This window comes from Pteropus vampyrus, unplaced genomic scaffold (genome assembly GCF_000151845.1).
Source record: "Pteropus vampyrus isolate Shadow unplaced genomic scaffold, Pvam_2.0 Scaffold19, whole genome shotgun sequence".
NCBI classification, from domain to species: Eukaryota; Metazoa; Chordata; class Mammalia; order Chiroptera; family Pteropodidae; genus Pteropus; species Pteropus vampyrus.
The window spans coordinates 12,510,505-12,527,917 of record NW_011888800.1 but is presented as its reverse complement, the minus strand read 5'-3'; the positions used below and the strand labels follow the sequence as shown (position 1 = coordinate 12,527,917).

At 37.7% G+C, this 17,413-nt stretch overlaps 1 protein-coding gene and 1 pseudogene across 1 annotated transcript in view; one reads left to right on the top strand and one right to left on the bottom strand.

Annotated features, from left to right (window-relative positions):
- FBN1 (fibrillin 1) overlaps window positions 1-17,413 on the top strand; it is a 232,956-nt gene that overhangs the window by 113,069 nt on the left and 102,474 nt on the right. Inside the window, exons 11-16 of the mRNA XM_023527716.1 lie at window positions 4,542-4,863; window positions 9,224-9,403; window positions 10,001-10,141; window positions 11,870-11,989; window positions 14,893-15,018; window positions 16,523-16,645. Of these exons, the coding sequence (XP_023383484.1) occupies window positions 4,542-4,863; window positions 9,224-9,403; window positions 10,001-10,141; window positions 11,870-11,989; window positions 14,893-15,018; window positions 16,523-16,645 (1,012 nt within the window). The remainder of the gene's footprint in view (window positions 1-4,541; window positions 4,864-9,223; window positions 9,404-10,000; window positions 10,142-11,869; window positions 11,990-14,892; window positions 15,019-16,522; window positions 16,646-17,413) is intronic.
- Window positions 17,099-17,217, bottom strand: LOC111736404 (annotated as a pseudogene).

Here is a 17,413-nt window from a genome sequence, read left to right as displayed (position 1 = left end):
CCCCATCCCATGGATCTTTCAAGTGCTATAAAATCTTCTGTCTCGGAGAGGGGGACCGTGAAAAGGTGGAGGCTGGGTGGAAAGGGCTTCTTCCTCCCACTCCCAAGCCTCACATAAAACACTCCAGGCAACTCTGCTTTTATCTAGTTGGTTGTTGAGCTTCCATGTAAAATATTCTAGGGTCCTGTTGTTTAAATAATAGATTTGACAACTGCCATATTTAGCAATTGCTAAGACTCCCTTCTAACTCCATTATTCTAGAATAAAGTTCAAGTTCCAGAATGCATAGCCTAATAGTTAAGGGTTTCACTGTCTGACCCCTCCCACACTTGCTAATTTGTCAGCACAGTCCCTGCTTCTTACCCTCAAACAGGCCATTTGTTTTCATTCATGCCTTTAATCATACATGTTGCACCACTCACAATATTCGTCTTCCCAAATGAAGCCCCCTTTCTTCTCATGTTCTCTGTCTTTGAAGATGTCCCCAATCAGCTTACCTGAAAGCAGCTTCTCTCTTACCTGAGGATATGCTTCTCATAAATTGCCTTATAGGGAAGTTCTATGTCTGTGTATTTTTATCTCCGTAATTAAGTTGTAAGCTCTCCTTAAAGACTAGTTAGCTGTTGTCCTTTTACCCCTGATGATTCTCAGCACAGTTCCCTGCATGTCATAGGCACTCAATAAGTATTTGTTAAATATGAAAATGAGTTATTCCTTATTATTAGGACAAAGCTAGGAAGCCTGTGGCACATGGCCTTGGAGAAAAATAAATGCTGTCTTTTGAAGTTTGTTTCTGGCCCATATTTTCAAAGACACTCAGCTTCACATCCTCACCACAGGCCATGAATTTCAGACCAAAACAAAATTGCGCTTGAAATTTCAAATTCCATTTTACTTAGTCACATGTAATAAAAGTTGAGGGCAGTCTCGTACCGTCGACATTTGAATAAGTGCAACTAGAGAGGGAGGCATATCTGGACTTTTCCTTAAAAACAGCAGTGGTGCCTGGATTGCCTGATGTTCTGGAATCTATTCATAGATACTGAAACTGCAGGGAAAGAATGGCAAGTACAATTCATATAGCTCCTTTCCCACCCCCCACCCCCAAAATGTCCCAATTAGCACATGATGTCCAGTGGATATGCTTAGCAGAGAGGTCAGAAGTTCTTACTGGCTAGATAATCGTTAGAATTTTTATTTTTTAATCTTCAAAGGGAGCCCCAAACTACATTAAAATGATAAAACACACAAACATAGTAGATGGTTTACATTTTTAAAGTTCTTTTTTCAACAAGTATATCCATGCTAAATTTTTACAAAGGAATTGGGTGAGGTATTTTCTGGCAATTACCTGACTTAATGTTCACAACAGTGCTATAGATGGGGAGAAGCTGAGGTTTAGAGAGTTCAGGTATTCAACTTGGTCCAGTTATTTAAATGACTAATAAGTGAGGGAGCTGGGATGCCACCTTGCACCTGGGTCCACAGTGTGGACTCCTCTCATGGCTTACTCCCAAATGAACACCAGATGCAGTAACTCTTTCTCACCATACCCCTAGGCAAGCACTGTTTCTCCTTCTTTGGAACTTTATTGTACCCATAATTAGTAACTTATTATATAAAATTATCTAAATGACATTTTTGCCTTGGCTAATACAGATACTTCCTGCCACGATAACCCCCCCTCAAAATTATCCCTAGTGGAAAGAAAATACATATAATCCCCAACTTATAAACAAATCCAAGATTTGTTGGTAGGTTAGTTGGTTGGAATTAGTAAATCTAACCAATAGGAAACTCCATATGTAGATAGTGGTATGTAGTATCTTCCTTATATATCTCTTCTGAGCATGAAGTTCCTACTATTTGTTACTTTCTGTCGACACATTCTAAGACTCTCAGGCCTCCCCAGCCTCAATGCTCTCTTTGTCCTGTAAGCTCTGGCAGTATTATTTTATTTTTTATTCCGTGATCTTCCTTTGACACTTTATAATAATTTGTATAAGATAGTCTTTTCATATTAGGATGCTCTGCCTTATCAATTCCTGGGAGTCCTAAAGTTGCCCTGTACCTAGTTTGTGCTTCACAGCTCCTAATTCCTGGTCGGACAAAACAGTGGTAGTGATTGAATAGGAGAAGCCTGTTGATAGGCTAGGATCTATCTACCTGTAAACACCTCTTTGATTCATAATATATTTATTCTGCTATAACGTGATTTCTGGGTCCTGAGAGGAAGGGCCAAGTTTTTCAGAAGGGGAGAAAGAAGGAAAGTTTCCTATTCTTTTTCTGCCAGATGTCTTGGTCAGGGCAGGTTTAAAATAGATGAAGGTGTCTGTGGTTCCTCCTACCTCCCTTTATCTCCTTCAAATCCTAACATTCTTCTCCCTCAGCTCCCATAGGTCTTCAGGTTATCCTAAAGCCACCTCTTGCTCTCTATGCAAAGTAATCCAGCACCAGAATGCTTTTTTTTTCTCTTCCTATGGCACTGATACCTGATGACATAGAAACCTTCAATTCTTCCAAATGCTTCCTGGTTTTCACAGCTTTTCTCTTCTTTACCTATTAATTAGCCATAGATTTTCTTTCAAATTTTAAGTTGTGCAAATGTGTGCATTTTAAGCAAAGGCTCTCCTTCAGCAAAAAGAAAAAAAATTAGCAAAATAATTATTGTATGTACAAGTGCTATTTATAAATCATACGTGGCAACCCAAATGTGGCTGTTAATGTTTTCAGCCCCAAGATTACCATTCCGATTAAGTCTCTGACCCATTGATTTAACATATAGGTCAGCCAGCTGGGCAGTAAAATAGTGTCATAGTTAATGTGTGAAATAATAGACATTAGCCCATTAAGAGTCTGCTATTGGCAGTTGTAGGTCCCAGCTTTGCTCTGAAAGATAGCCCATGCTGAAAATTATGTATACAAATTTTGGTCCAGTGTTTACATGGAGTTTTGACCACCAAATTAATCTGAAGCTGGGATATAAGCCTTTGAACATCTTTTCCCATTCTCAACAGCCTTTGATTTCCATGCCCCAAATATTTACTTAATGCCTGAATATACAAAGTATTAGTGGCTTTAAGGCGAAGCAAATTAGAATGTAGGAAATTCTATTTCTCCCTCTTCTTCATGAGAAGGTGCCACCCTTGGTTTCACAGAGCATACCTTGTCCGTACTCCCTCTCCAGCCATTCACCCTGGACCAGGCTGGAATAAAACTTATTCGGCCTCTTTGCTGAAACTATTAGCCTGACCAGAGGTACAGGAACTGGGACCACAAAAAATTTCTGGAAAGCACATTTATTCTTGCTAGTGGTTTTAAGTACTTTTCAGAAATAATCTTGCATCCTTTACAGCTGACCCATAATTTTATGGTTTGCCTAGGTTTGTTGTAGCCTTCTTCACTTGATGTCAATAATTTAACTAAGTTAACTTTGTTTTTCTTTTTAAATTTATTTCACTTTATTGATTTATTGCAATAGTCAAGATTAGAAGGGTTCATGTTCTTAAGACTGATGTAGATGAAAACAATTATAGAGGTGTAAACCTCTCTGGGCAAACTTAATGTTCAATGTTTAGATTTACAGGAAACATTGGGACAGATTTTTGACTATTAAAAAATTGCTCACTCTACAAAAGGATTTACCACTTAGATTTCTTTAAATGATGGGCATATTTAAAATATTATTTACATTTCAAAACTATTTTATATGAACCATACGGAGATATGCTTTACTTGAAGAGAGGCACAAGCTTAATGTATGTCAGGTAGATCAAGGTGTTCTGCTCTTGGCTACTTCCTCTGTTTCATGGTACTGACTCAAAGGCTCATGAAGCATTTAGGTTTCTTCTCTGTCATGGGCTCTTTTTTTGGTAGCCCAGAGTTGTACCTCAGTGTGTCAATGTTGTCATGACAGTCAGACATGATGTAACCCAATAAAAGTGATATATAGAAAGAAATATGTCTTCCCACGTTGCTTCGAAAAGATACCTTTCTGCCAAAAAAAAAAAAAAAATCCTTGAGAACCATTATATCCTATAGGACTAAGAACTTGGAATTGTGTACATTTTGAACTTTAAATAATTAGTGCCTTATAAAATCCATCAGGGCCCGGGACAAAAGAAATCTTGATTAACAGGCATTGGATCTGACTGCAAAGTGGCTCATTTCTTCAAAAAAAAAAAAAAAAAAAAAATCTCACAAGTCTGACTCACAGTTTCAGACTGAAAAATAAGAAAGATCTTTTAGAAATGTAGACTATAGTGCAGACTTAATGTTGTTTTATAATAGATTTATATCAATATTTGCGTAAAGTGGCTCGAGTTTAGTTTGAACCAAGGACAACAACACAGTCTCCCCTCAGCATAGAGACATGTCTTTATAACTAATTAACTGTCACCACCAGTGATTTTCTTAGTCTCCCTTTTCCTATGGCACATATGGTTGTAATCATTCATTCCCACCTTGGGACTGGAATGTGGGACTTGGGCCAAGTGCACCAGCTTGTGGGGGCAAAAGGTGTGAGACGAAGGGATTTCTGACTGAGCATTGTTCCTGAGCGATGCACAGCAGCTCTCCTTCCAGGGGGCAGGAGTGTCAGTTCCTCCTGCCGGAGCTCAAGTGTGAAGTGTGGAGGTGATGGGGCAGGAGATGTCGTTATGAGTTTGATCTCAGTGATGTGTATGTGTATGTTTCTGCTCTCAGATGTTCGCCCAGGATACTGTTACACGGCTCTGGCAAATGGGCGTTGTTCTAACCAGCTACCACAGTCCATAACCAAGATGCAGTGCTGCTGTGACGTCGGCCGATGCTGGTCTCCAGGAGTCACCATCGCCCCTGAGATGTGTCCCATCAGAGCAACTGGTAAGAGCCCTTCCAGTTATCTGCAGGGTATCCCGACTCAGCCCCGACATGCCCGGTGGCAATGTGCATGATGCGGATTTAATGGAAACCCAGGTAAGTGAGCTAGAGTCCAGAAAATAAAAGAGACGATGTTCAGGGACAGTTCCCCAGACAGTGAGTAAAGAGAATGCAGAGGTTCATACAAATCATACTGTTTTCAGGTACAGCTTCTTACTTAGCTTGCTTATGACCACTGAATAGCAATCTTTTCAGGCTGTGCTTATTCTCTCTTACTCTCATCTATTTCTTTTGGCCCTCATGTAGTCCTCAAAAACTCAGTAGACTAAAACAACTCTTCTCAGAAGCTTTCGGGTGAATTATTCTGGGTACACATTTCTTCCTTCCCCTAAAATCTGACACTTTCCTCTTCCTTGTTGCCGAGTTCTGTTGATTTTTTTCACAATGTCTCTTTTATCTGTCATATTCATTTCCATGTAATGTTCATTTTCTCTCATCTGGACTATTGCAGTAGGCTCCTAACTGGTCTCCATGAAACCCACAGCTGCCACATACATTTCCCAAAGCATAACTCATCTGAAGTTCAGTTTTTAAAAATTATGTCTGAGGAAAGTGTAGAGAAAGATGTCCAGAAAAGTTTTCCCAGGATGAGCTCAGGTAATACATTCTGGTCTAAGTCACTTCATTTCTTAAGAATACAACTTTACTACTTAGCATAGCATCTAGAGTCTCCAAATCGGATCCTAGTTCACTTTTTAATTCTTGTTTACATAGTAGCTTTATTTTCTAGATAAACTATGTGGTCAAACTTTCCTTGAACCCAGTCTGAGCATTTCTGAACTCAAATGTTCTTTCTTCCTAAAACTTCTCCTCAGTTCAGGTGCTTACTCCTTACTCCCCACCCCTGCCACCCTTGCCTGTTATATGCCCTCTTGTCTGCTAAGGATCCACTCAAATATGACCTAATCCACGAACGTCCTAAGAACGTCCCTTTTTTTCCCCCAGTGTTCCAAGTGTGTACTCTTACTGGGGCACAAATCTTGCTGACCCTGTGCCTGTGTGTGTTCATGTATTGCTTTTTCACTAGTTGTTAAATCTCATTAGGAGGTACCATTCATTATTATAGTCCCATATTTCTTATGCTTTTTTTTTTTAAACACTTCCACAGTACTTAGCAAAATCTTGCTTATAGGAAGCTTTCAGGTAGAGTGAACAACTTATTAAGTGATATCTTTCCCACCAGTTTTAAGTAAAAACTGGGGTTATAGCACCTTCTCAATCTGATTCCTGAAAAGTATGTTTAAATCAGGAAAATTCAGGAGAGAAAAGGAAGGTGAGAATGGATAACGCAGAGTTAATGAAATACTTCAGAGTATGCTATTCACAGAATGTGAATTTCCCATTATCAGGGGTTATAGAATTGCTCACAGATGTTACTATAAAATTTCTGTTTATTGCTGAGAATTATATGTGTGGGTTAAAGAAGCAATAAAATCTTCCAATATATTTTAACATATACCGAGTCGTATATTTTGCCTGATTTGCTTATTGTCTCTGGCCTAAAAATATAACCCACCCTCCTTCGTTCACCAGGGAGACCATTTAATAGGTCACTGTTTAGATGCTCTTGACTTCCTACTTAGTCATATGGCTCTGGTACCAGGAGAATTGCTTTTTAAATACATATGTTAACTTAAGGATCAGCAGCATTGAGGTGGATTCTTTCCTGTGTTGAGGTTGCAAATGGAGGAGAGAGAACTAAATAAGTTTAGGCACCTGGAGACCTACTTTGGGACACATGGTGCAGAAGGCTTGGTTCCCTTGTGTGGCTTTGCAGGGAGCTGCTCTCTCGGGTGTACCGCAGAATAATGCACAACCCGAGATAGGCCCAGGGCAAAGCAGACTCATAGAGAAAACTAATTTGCAAGTAGGTATGTTTGTTTGCTCAATATCAGTGCTACAGAGCTTGGGGCTCTTAAGGAGTGTGATAATATAGGAAGGATTATTTTAGGTTGGTCAGCTTTATACTCTTAAAAAAGTAAAATCAGTTTATCATCTCTGGGTCAAATGAAGGTAGGAAAGATGGACATCAGCCGAACAAAATTAGCCATAAGTTGCTGATCCTGAATGTAAAGGGACTTAATGGAAAGTTAAGCTGAAGAAAAGAGGGAAGAGTACAGGACCCAGTGTGATACACTTTCCTGGAGATGAATTTAATGGTATGCTCAAAGTAATATACCCACCTAATTAGCAGAGATTATGATAAGCTATCCAAGTTCTTTTATATAAATCCTAAAGGACTGAGAAAAAAGAAGGAAAAAAAAAGAATGGCTGATTGGTACTTGGAAGTAAAGTGAATCCCTTTAATATAATTGCCATTCAATTTTTCCCAACATAGTCAATGAATTTCTCTGATGTGCAATTTAAGACACAATTTAAGGGCTAAGCTGAGAGCAGGAATTAATCATGAGTTAGATATTATCCTTGACGTAAAAGGCTGCACAATCTTAGTGGTAGAAATGTGATGAAAAGCAGGTAGCCAAGAAATGATAGATATGACACACTTAGGTGATAATTCTATAAGGATTATTGAGGTTTGACAAGAGGGATTGTAGCATTCTGATTCAGGGAAGCATAAACAATGTATAAATCCTTTCCAAATATAGTTGAGTTGAAATTCCAGATAAATGATATCTAAAATGTAGTAATAGAATTCTCTGAAAATATAAACTCAACTTCAGTTGGAAATGTCAAATATGATTTAAGAAGTTTTAATAGCGGACTAGCAAATAACAACAAGGTAAACAGTAACTAAGTATATGTAACTACATGTAAATTGACAGAATGTCCCAGGAGGTTGAAATATGAATGCACTTGTGTCTTAGAATAAGTGAGATTTTAGTCTACAAAGAAATGAAAAATATTGGCCTAATTTCTATTAATGGATTAAACTAATATAGAAAGTATCCATGGGAGAATCCCTGTGTGACAGTGATGATAAAGTTATCAATTTCTGGCAAGAGAGAAAAAAATAAATTAAAAATCACGTGGTTAGTTTACTTGTAGAAGAGAACTATGACAAAATATGGCTATTTGTAGGAAACATGAAAGTGAGTAGTTAAGTAAATACATCCCTGGAAACCTGAGTACTGTTTTAAAAACCTGTTTGGAAGCCCAGGAAAAATGTGTCACAAATCAGAAAATGATTTATTCTAATAAAGACAGAGCAATGTGAAAAATAGGAATCAGCCTATATATGCAATCATAGGGAAACAGTTGATCAAATCAGGGTGTATTAGTTCAGGGGATCATTATGCAGCATTAACATCAGACCCGCCACCCCCTTTTGCCCCGTGGGCCATTTCTCTGTGACTTTGTTGTCTTTTAACAGGGCTGTGTCTTTCATAGGCTCTGTTTCTGTGCTCCATTCTCTTCATTTTCCATGCCTTCCATAGATGTGCTGATCCATTCCTATGGTTTTAAATACCACTCATCTACTGATAACTCCAAAACTTATATACAGCCCCAACTCCTCCTCTAGGCTTCAAACTCTCTTATATAAATGCTATGTGACATCTCCACTTGGCATCTCGAAATTCATCTATTCAAATAGAACTTAGCTTCTACCCACCAAATCTTCCCTGACTGCAGTTTCCTCTAGTTAATGGCACCAACATTTACCTTATTGCTCAACCAGAAAACTAGAAGCCATTCTTGATTTCTTGTTCCCTCAGCTCTGACATGTACTCTCACTCTAAGCATGACCCATTTATCTCTAAAATATGATGCAAATTCGTCCACTTCAGTCCAATTCCATCATTGCCTCCCTTGTCCAGCTACTGTTATCTTGCCCTTGGTCGTCTGCAACAACTTTGCCTCCCTCCAGTACATTCTCCACATGTCAGTATGAATGGCCTCCTAAAAATGTTCATCTGATCATGTTCCACACCTGCTGAAGACCTCCAGTGGCTTCCCATTGCACATAAAATAAAATCCAGGCTTTTCAGTGTGCTCTTTAGACTCCTGTGGGATCCACAGGTGGGACTGGATGGAGAAAAATGGCATTTATTCTTCCTTGAGGTGAATCATGGTGTAGGTAAAGACTTCCAATGTTTGGGAAGGGCATGAGGTACACACCCTGGGGTATTTGGGGTTTTGAGTTTTTGTTTCAGTATGGCTGCTCCTGTACATATTAGGAATGGGAATGAAGTCTTTTGGCTTTTTTCCTTTACTCCAATTGACCTATGTGGTTTGAAGATTGGTTTTATTCAAAGATTTCTTTGAAAAGTAAGGATGACTTCCATGGACCTATGACATATGCTACAGCTTAGCTGTTGTGTTCTGTTGTGTTATGTTTTTCCAGAGGATTTCAACAAGCTGTGCTCTGTCCCTATGGTAATTCCTGAGAGACCAGGATATCCTCCCCCACCCATTGGCCCCATTCCTCCAGTTCACCCTGTTCCTCCTGGCTTTCCTCCTGGACCTCCAATTCCGGTCCCTCGACCACCAGTGGAATATCCATATCCATCTCGGGAACCACCAAGTAAGAATTTGAAAATCATCTAGCAATTTTTCTTGCATTAATCAAGTTAACGTTTTTGTTGTTGATGCTGCTTTGGTCATTAAATAAATTTACCAATTCTTAAATTAAATTTTAGTTTACACAGTGTTGTATGTAAGTTTCTCGATTTGCCTATTGCATGGAGAAAAATGAGAGGTTTCATATTCTCCAGCAATTAATGTCCCATTATTATTGATGTTTTCAGTCAACTATGGGAGGGTTATTTGAGATTTAAATCTGATACACAGGATGAATTAATAGAGGAGGTGTAAAATTAATCTTTGAGTTATATGTCATACAAAACAGTTTGCAAGTAAATACCAATAGCTCACTGCTTTTGTTATTTCCCCAAACTGGAGTCTTGAGAGTGGGGTGGAGAAAGTGGTTAGAAGAAGCAGGCGGAAGAACAGGCGACAGCCTGGCTGCAGTACCTGGCCACGTGCGCCAGATGACCTTGGGCCAAAGTGTATCCGCCTTCCTCTGTGACCCAACATTTTGCCCACTATTACCAGCCTAAGTGCTGATGAAAGATGCCCTAGTTATAAATAATTTTAATGGAGTTTAATGTTATTCCTTTAGGGGTACTGCCAGTCAACGTCACTGATTACTGCCAGTTGTTTCGTTATCTCTGCCAAAATGGACGTTGCATTCCAACTCCTGGGAGCTATCGGTGTGAATGCAACAAAGGGTTCCAGCTGGACCTCCGTGGGGAGTGCATTGGTATGTAATAGGTTGCTAGGTTGGCACTGAGAAGCTATTGCAGTTCTATTCCATTACTATATAGGTTTTCTATTCTGCTGTAACAAATCACCTCAAACTTAGTGGCATAAAACAACATAAATTTATTATCTTATAGTTCCTGTAGGTCAGAAGTCTAACACAGGTCTCACTGGGCTAAAATCAAGGTGTCACAGAGCTGCTTCCTTTTGGAAGCTCTTAGGAAAATCTATTTCCTTTTCTAGCTTCTAGAGGCTGTCTGTATTCCTTGGCTGAGGGCTCCTTAGTCCATCGGCAAAGCCAGCAGTGTAGCACCTTCAAATCTCTAACTCTTTGGTTCTCTCTTCTGCTTTCGAGGACCTTTTGTAATTACCTAGGGCCGATCTGTGTAATCCAGAATACTCTCCTCATCTCAGGGTCTGCTGACTAGCAACATCGATTTTATCTGCAGCCTTTATTCCCCTTCGCCGTGTAGCATATTCACAGGTTCTGGGGATTAGGGTATGCACATATTTGGGGTGCCATTATTCTTCCTAATGCAGTGACTTTTAACTTTCATTGTGAAATACATTCTAGTCATTGCTGGTAACACCACCTTAAGTCATTTTACCAAAAGCCTGACCATTAAAATAAAGCATTAAAAGTATCTCCAAATTATGAAATTTTGCCCAGTTTACTAATTTAAATGGATAACTTACCAGCTCTCTTTAGTTAGTCATTAAAAACTGAAGAGAGCAACTTTAAGTGATTGACAAGGCATTTAAGCTTATGAAGGGAGGATATGCACCATAGGGATAACCAGTCTATTTTATTGGCTAAGAACACCCAGTTGCAATCTAATATTTTTTTAAAAAATAGATATCTCTCTTAGTTCTGTTTCACACTCCAATTCTGTAATTATGAATTGGGTAGAAACAAATAGCCCTTGCTTTCCCTCGTTATATAGTTTTCTGGTGATGTGAGAGCCCCTTCCAGCAGCATATGAAGTCAATCCTTAGAGGTCACCTAGAGCTGGGTTGAAGAGGGAACATCTAGCTCAGGGGCGGGGAGTGTGAGGTCAGACCTACACTTGCCACAAGAAGCATATGACTTTGGACAAGTGGGTTATCTTCCATAAATCTTAGCCTCTTCATCTTAACAAATCGAGGAATAGAAACCAGTTACCTCTAAGTATATGGATAGTTCTAAATGACTGTAAAACTAGTAGGAGCCTGTCTGGGACATGATGGGGTGATGGAGGACTCTGTGGTGGGCGAGAATTGCCCTTTAAACAACAACTGCTTCATGGTTTGTTCTAATGTTCTCAGTGGAATTCAGCAGGGGATATTTAGTTATGGTTGAGCCTTCTTTTTATTGAAAAATCGAGCTTCAAGAGATACTCAGAATTCTATCCAGAAGCCACTTCTGAAACGTTATTCTGTTTGACTCCCTTGGGCCAAACTCAAGGAAGATAAAATGTTTATTAGCTTGGAGCATTGAGTTGCTACGTGTTGGGCATTTTTCTCTGAAAAATGACACAGGAAAATAACACACTTTAACTGCTCAGCTGGTCTCTACGTAGCTGGTAACATGGTATATTGTCGTGGTAAAAAAAAAAAAAAGATATTTTCATTATGCTATTTATTTCTTAATAGGAAAGTGTTTTAACATATATAGGAAATCAATAAAATGGTCTTAGAGTTATGAGTTATTGCTATCGAATTTCTTACTAAAATATACTGTGTTTTGCAGATGTGGATGAATGTGAGAAGAACCCTTGTGCTGGTGGAGAGTGTATTAATAACCAGGGCTCGTACACCTGTCAGTGCCGAACTGGCTATCAGAGCACACTCACCCGGACAGAATGCCGAGGTATGGTGCTAGCTTGGAATATGGAGCATCTGTGCTCAGTAAAGGATTTGCTTTGAAGGAGTTCAATGGAGTTTAAATAACCCTTTCCAGGGGAGGCTAATACAGTCACACTGATTTTTTTCACTTAATCCCAGATATTGTCACTTCAAAGGACAATGTCATAAAATCTGGCAAACATTCAAATTATTTTAAAAGATGCTTCTGTGCCTGCAGTAATGTCCTATTTTCACTACTTGTTTCCTCCATCACTATTGCCTGTTAATTTTTAACCTGAAAAGTTAGGGAATGGAGTTGTCACAGAAGCTGAGGAAAGTTTCAGGTGAAACTGCATGTAATTAATTTCTTAATGGAAAGGTTGAAAGGATAAGGAAGTAGCCTGTAAGTCCTTGCTGCTTATTAGTTGGTCAGCAGCTGCATCACGTGTTTGCTGGTTGGATAAGCAGAATCTCAGGTTCTACCTCAGATCTGCTTCGGGAGAATCGGCATTAACAAGATCCCTTAGGGATCCATATGCACATTAAAATTTGAGAAGCATTGCTATAAATGTTCCCTCATAAAAATTTCCCTTCAGGTTTGTTTATTAATTAATTTATTAAGCCAAGCAATATGGCTTTGTATTGTCTGACTGTGATGTACCAGGTTTCTGGAACAAAATAAGTAAGGTGTACTTCTCATCGTCAGGGAACTCAAATACTTATATCTCTATAAATTTGGCACAGAATGAGCTATATCATTGATCCTGTAAAGCCAGATAAAAAGCAAGGAAACTGTTAAAATTAAATACAAGGAACAATGGGGAGGTTTGTATCACTTAAAAATGTTATCAGCCATTAATGAGGGTTAGTTTTATTTGCTTCTTTTAGCAAAAGCTCTTCTTATGAGTTGAAGACGTACAGAAGTTTTTATTTTTATTTTATTTTATTTGAAACCAGCGACTGGTTTCAAATTTTTTAAATTTGCTTCTGACTCGTCATTGGTATATTTTAGTATATTTCTTATAAAGGGCAGTTTTCAGCAGGAAAAAAATAGAATGTAGCATTTAAACCTGTTAATATTTCTACTAAAGGCCAACTTACTGAATTATAAATATGGATAGTTTGAATATTTAACTGATTTTAGAACCTTTTTAACATTAAAATTATATTTAAAATAATTGGCATATACAAACATATCCTAGGCATTTTACAATAGTAGAAAATAAACTGGAACCAATATTTTAGAAGACTACACCATTACATAAACAAATAGAAGACATTATTGAGAGGACTCAGCTAGGGCAAAGGCCAGGCAGTGTAGATGCATGTTGTCATCAATCTGAGACGTAATTTATCAGAGACTGAGGATTATCTAAAAGCCTCCAGCACTGTCTTCTTTAAGAGCTACTGCTAAGCTTATCTCAAACATAAAAAATTGATAACATGCAAACATTTTGAGGTAGATGAAAGTTGCCACAAAGTGGTCAAAAAGGCTATGAACAGACTAAGTAGAAGAGGACAGAAAAGATAGAAACACAGCTAAAACTTTGAATGGCAGGCTTTTTGTTCATCTTGTAAAGCAGTGGGAGGACCGATGGTGTTCTGAAATTAGTGAGGAGGAAAATGCTGAACTCTTTAACATGTTTATTTTATCCTTAGGCCTCGAACGATTATAGAATCCAAAAAAAAAAAAAAAAAGTCTGCTCAATAATATGTGGCTTTTACTATTTTTTGGGAGTGCGGAGCAAGTCAGATTTAAGGAAGGATTAAGAAATAAATGAGAGAGAAAAAGATCATAGGTTCTTGGCACAAAGATCAGACAGAAGAGAAGCCCAGACTGCCTCAGCTAGTCCAATGACTCGTGTGGAAACCACTGCTGGGTCTGCCCAGAAAGAAAGTGCGTCTGAGGGTCAACCACAAGATGCAGGGTAGACAGAATAACCGATATGCCATGAATGCACATTCTTGTCCTCCAAAGGATGTTTAGGACACTTATACACAGGCACACGTAGTCTCAGTTCTGCCTAGGTAGGTCTGCTACCACCCACTTCTACACAGTTCCTTGGTCTCTGTCTTCTGCAGAACAAGCCCTGGCAAAGATTGTATGCTATGTAGACAAGGCAGTTGTGTATATCCACTTTGATGTTCATTTAGGTACCTAGTCTAGAAACTAAGAGGAACAGATAATACAGGGTGCCATCTTGTTCAATTTGGGTTAATAATCTTTAAATTAGAAATCAGATAGAAGGTTATTCAAGTTATTATCATTTTTAACTTCCATTTCAAGCCCTCTTGTTTACTTTGGCATAATATTAAACACAACAGAAAAAAAAGAGAAATGCCCCCACAGTACCAATATTTTATTTGGTAGATAGAATACTCATAAAGTTATAAAAGTGACTAAGAATATGTAAACAATAAAACTGTAGTTGGACCAGAATTGCCAGTAGGAAGGTAGACATTTCGGAGTCATGTGATTGATGGTTTTCAGATGGAATTAAGTATTTTTAAATAGCATTTCTGTTTTATTGTTCTGAAATGCTATAAGATCTGATATAGCCTTTTTGAACATGTGTTGAAAGACACCAGCTGAAGTTCAATATAAATAATGATATATGCTAGCTTATTAAATTAGCAAGGAAAATGGTGAGAGAAGATCTATTTTTACAGAGTTGAGGTTTAAGGAGTCTTATTAGAAATTAGAGTTAGATCGAAAGCTATTATATTTTCTTCTGTCATATGTCTTTCCAATTCCAATTAGTAATCCTAAATCTCAAGTTATTTGATACTAACTTTATGTTGAAGAATATTATTTAGTAACTAAAACCCAATACTAAGATCATGAGTTTGGAGATGGAGGGAAGGAGAAGTAAATAATTTTAAATCACCTAAGTAAAGCTATTTCTTCTGTTTTAACTTTGATTTTAGACATTGATGAATGTTTACAGAATGGCCGTATTTGTAATAATGGACGTTGCATCAACACAGATGGCAGTTTCCATTGTGTGTGTAATGCGGGCTTTTACGTTACACGAGATGGGAAGAACTGTGAAGGTAATAACAGCATGATAATAATAACAGTATCATACTCTTATACCTCTTCTTTTATTGTAGATTTAGTATCAGAAGTCTGTAACGAGACCAAACACTGAGTGAAAGGTCAAAGTATCAAATATATTTCACATATTATTATCTGGGAGGCAAGATAATTTTCAATAGTATTCATGTTCTGTAATTCACATTTCTGTGAGTCAGTACATTTTAAATACATGAGGAGAGCTTGCCATTAAAGATCCCTGGCAATGAAACTTTTGTAGCACCTAATCCTAAGATACACATAATCTCTTTTATTCTTTAGTCATTTATGATTCTTTTATTTAAAGTGTCTGCCTAGTAATAAAATACTACAAATGGGTATCTAAAATTTGTTTGAGAGAAATATTGACTATAGAGAGCCAGCCATAATTTTATATTGCCTTTCCAATTAATCACCTCATTTCAAATTGGGCTATTTCAAACATTTAGTCTTTTTCCCCTGTCATTTTTTCCTAAATTGAAAATATGGCAATTATTGATGAGTTTCCACTTCTTAGACCTTTAGCAAAAAACGAAGAATGGCCCTTATCATCTTTCCCAACGTCTTTGGGAAAGATCCCAAGAATCTATTCATACATTAAAAGAATTTCAGAATTGTTCTTAGAAACATTTTTGGCAGAATATTATCTCAGTGATTCAATTCAAAGACTTAATGCCAAAATTCTTGGTTGGGATAGGATCCTGCTAAAAAAAAAAAGAAATCATAAATTATATTGGTCTGACTAAAGCCAGTAAGTGAAAACACATCATGTCTAGAAGATCAAGTGCCTCCCAAGACAGCTGTAATATTAAATAAACTAACATACTGATGAATTTAAAGAAATATCCCTATGGTCAAGGGATCCTAAAGGTTAGCTGGCAGTGCTTTAATCTATAGTTGTCTTGCATTTTAAAATACATTTTTTCCTACCCCTACTAAAAATTGCTTCAAATTACAGGCTGTTCTCTGGCTTCCACTTTTTAACAGACCAGGAAGTAGCCTAAATATATCTCAGATTCCATCATTCTAGTTTTGATTTTGTTTTTATTTTCAGTATGTTAGAAATAATATGGATCTGTGAAGTAAATATAACCATCAAGCTGTTAACACACTTCAGTTTGTAAACTGCTCTTCTTAAAAAGAGTCCTGGTAGCTTCTATTGAGTCAAATTTTCATGTATATATAAAATTATATATGAATTTCATATACATGTATATACATGTATGTGTATATGTGTGTATCATATATACATGTCATAAAATAAATTTAGCCCTACAGTTTGCATGCGCATGCCAAAAATTGAGAACTTGAGATATAGCCCCTCTTCTCTTTGTGTGCTATAATTTGGATGAAAATTAACCTTAGACTATAATAACAAAAAAGAAAGGAATGTAAAGAAACAGAATTACATTTATCCAGGTTGGTTTCCTTTGTAAATTTACTCTGCTGGTCATAAGAAAATGTATCTTTTGTGTTTTTCAGATATGGATGAATGCAGCATAAGGAACATGTGCCTTAATGGAATGTGTATCAACGAAGATGGCAGTTTTAAATGTATTTGCAAACCTGGATTTCAGCTGGCATCAGATGGGCGTTATTGCAAAGGTTTGTGCTATAAAACTAAATCATATTCTTCACTTGCTTTTTCTCCTCTCTACATTGCTTAGGGGTATCATTTTTCCTTATCGATTCTCCCCATTTAGAGTACCCCTAATTCTGATTTAGGAAACCTGACTGAACTCCTGCTTAGGTTCAGCCATCCAGAGAGTTATAGTTCATGCCCAGAAGGCTGTTCTTATTTTGGAAAGAGTATTTGGGATCTTCTCCAAAGAGCCTGAAAGGCTATGTAGTAAATGAATGAGAAGCTGAACTATAAATTGGTCTACCAACAGATGAAAACATCTTTTTAAATAAGCTGAGTTCTGTCTCTTCCTTGCAATTGGGGAACAATGGCAGTTAGGCTTCTTCTATTTTTTTTTTTAGGGGAGGCAACTCTTGGTTGACCTCATAGATTGCAAGGATCCTGTCATCTTTCAATCCCTTATTTTTTATTTTTTACGCCTACAGCACCTGGTCTTCCTAGATGGTCTCCCATCCAAGTACTAACCCGGCCCAACCTTGTTTAGCTTCTGAGATCAGACAGGATTGAGCTTGTTCAGAGTACCATGGCTGTAGACCAGTTAGGCTTCTTGATGGCTGTCATTTGCCACCTCTTACATCTTCACTAGGACAAAATATTTTACTCTTATTGTAGTGATCTTCTTCATAATGTCCTCCAGGTAGGTATCTTAAGACACAGAAAATTGTTCATGAACAATTTATTTAAATTTATCAAGGCAAATAAGCAAAAAGAGAAACAAGATTAAGCAGAAG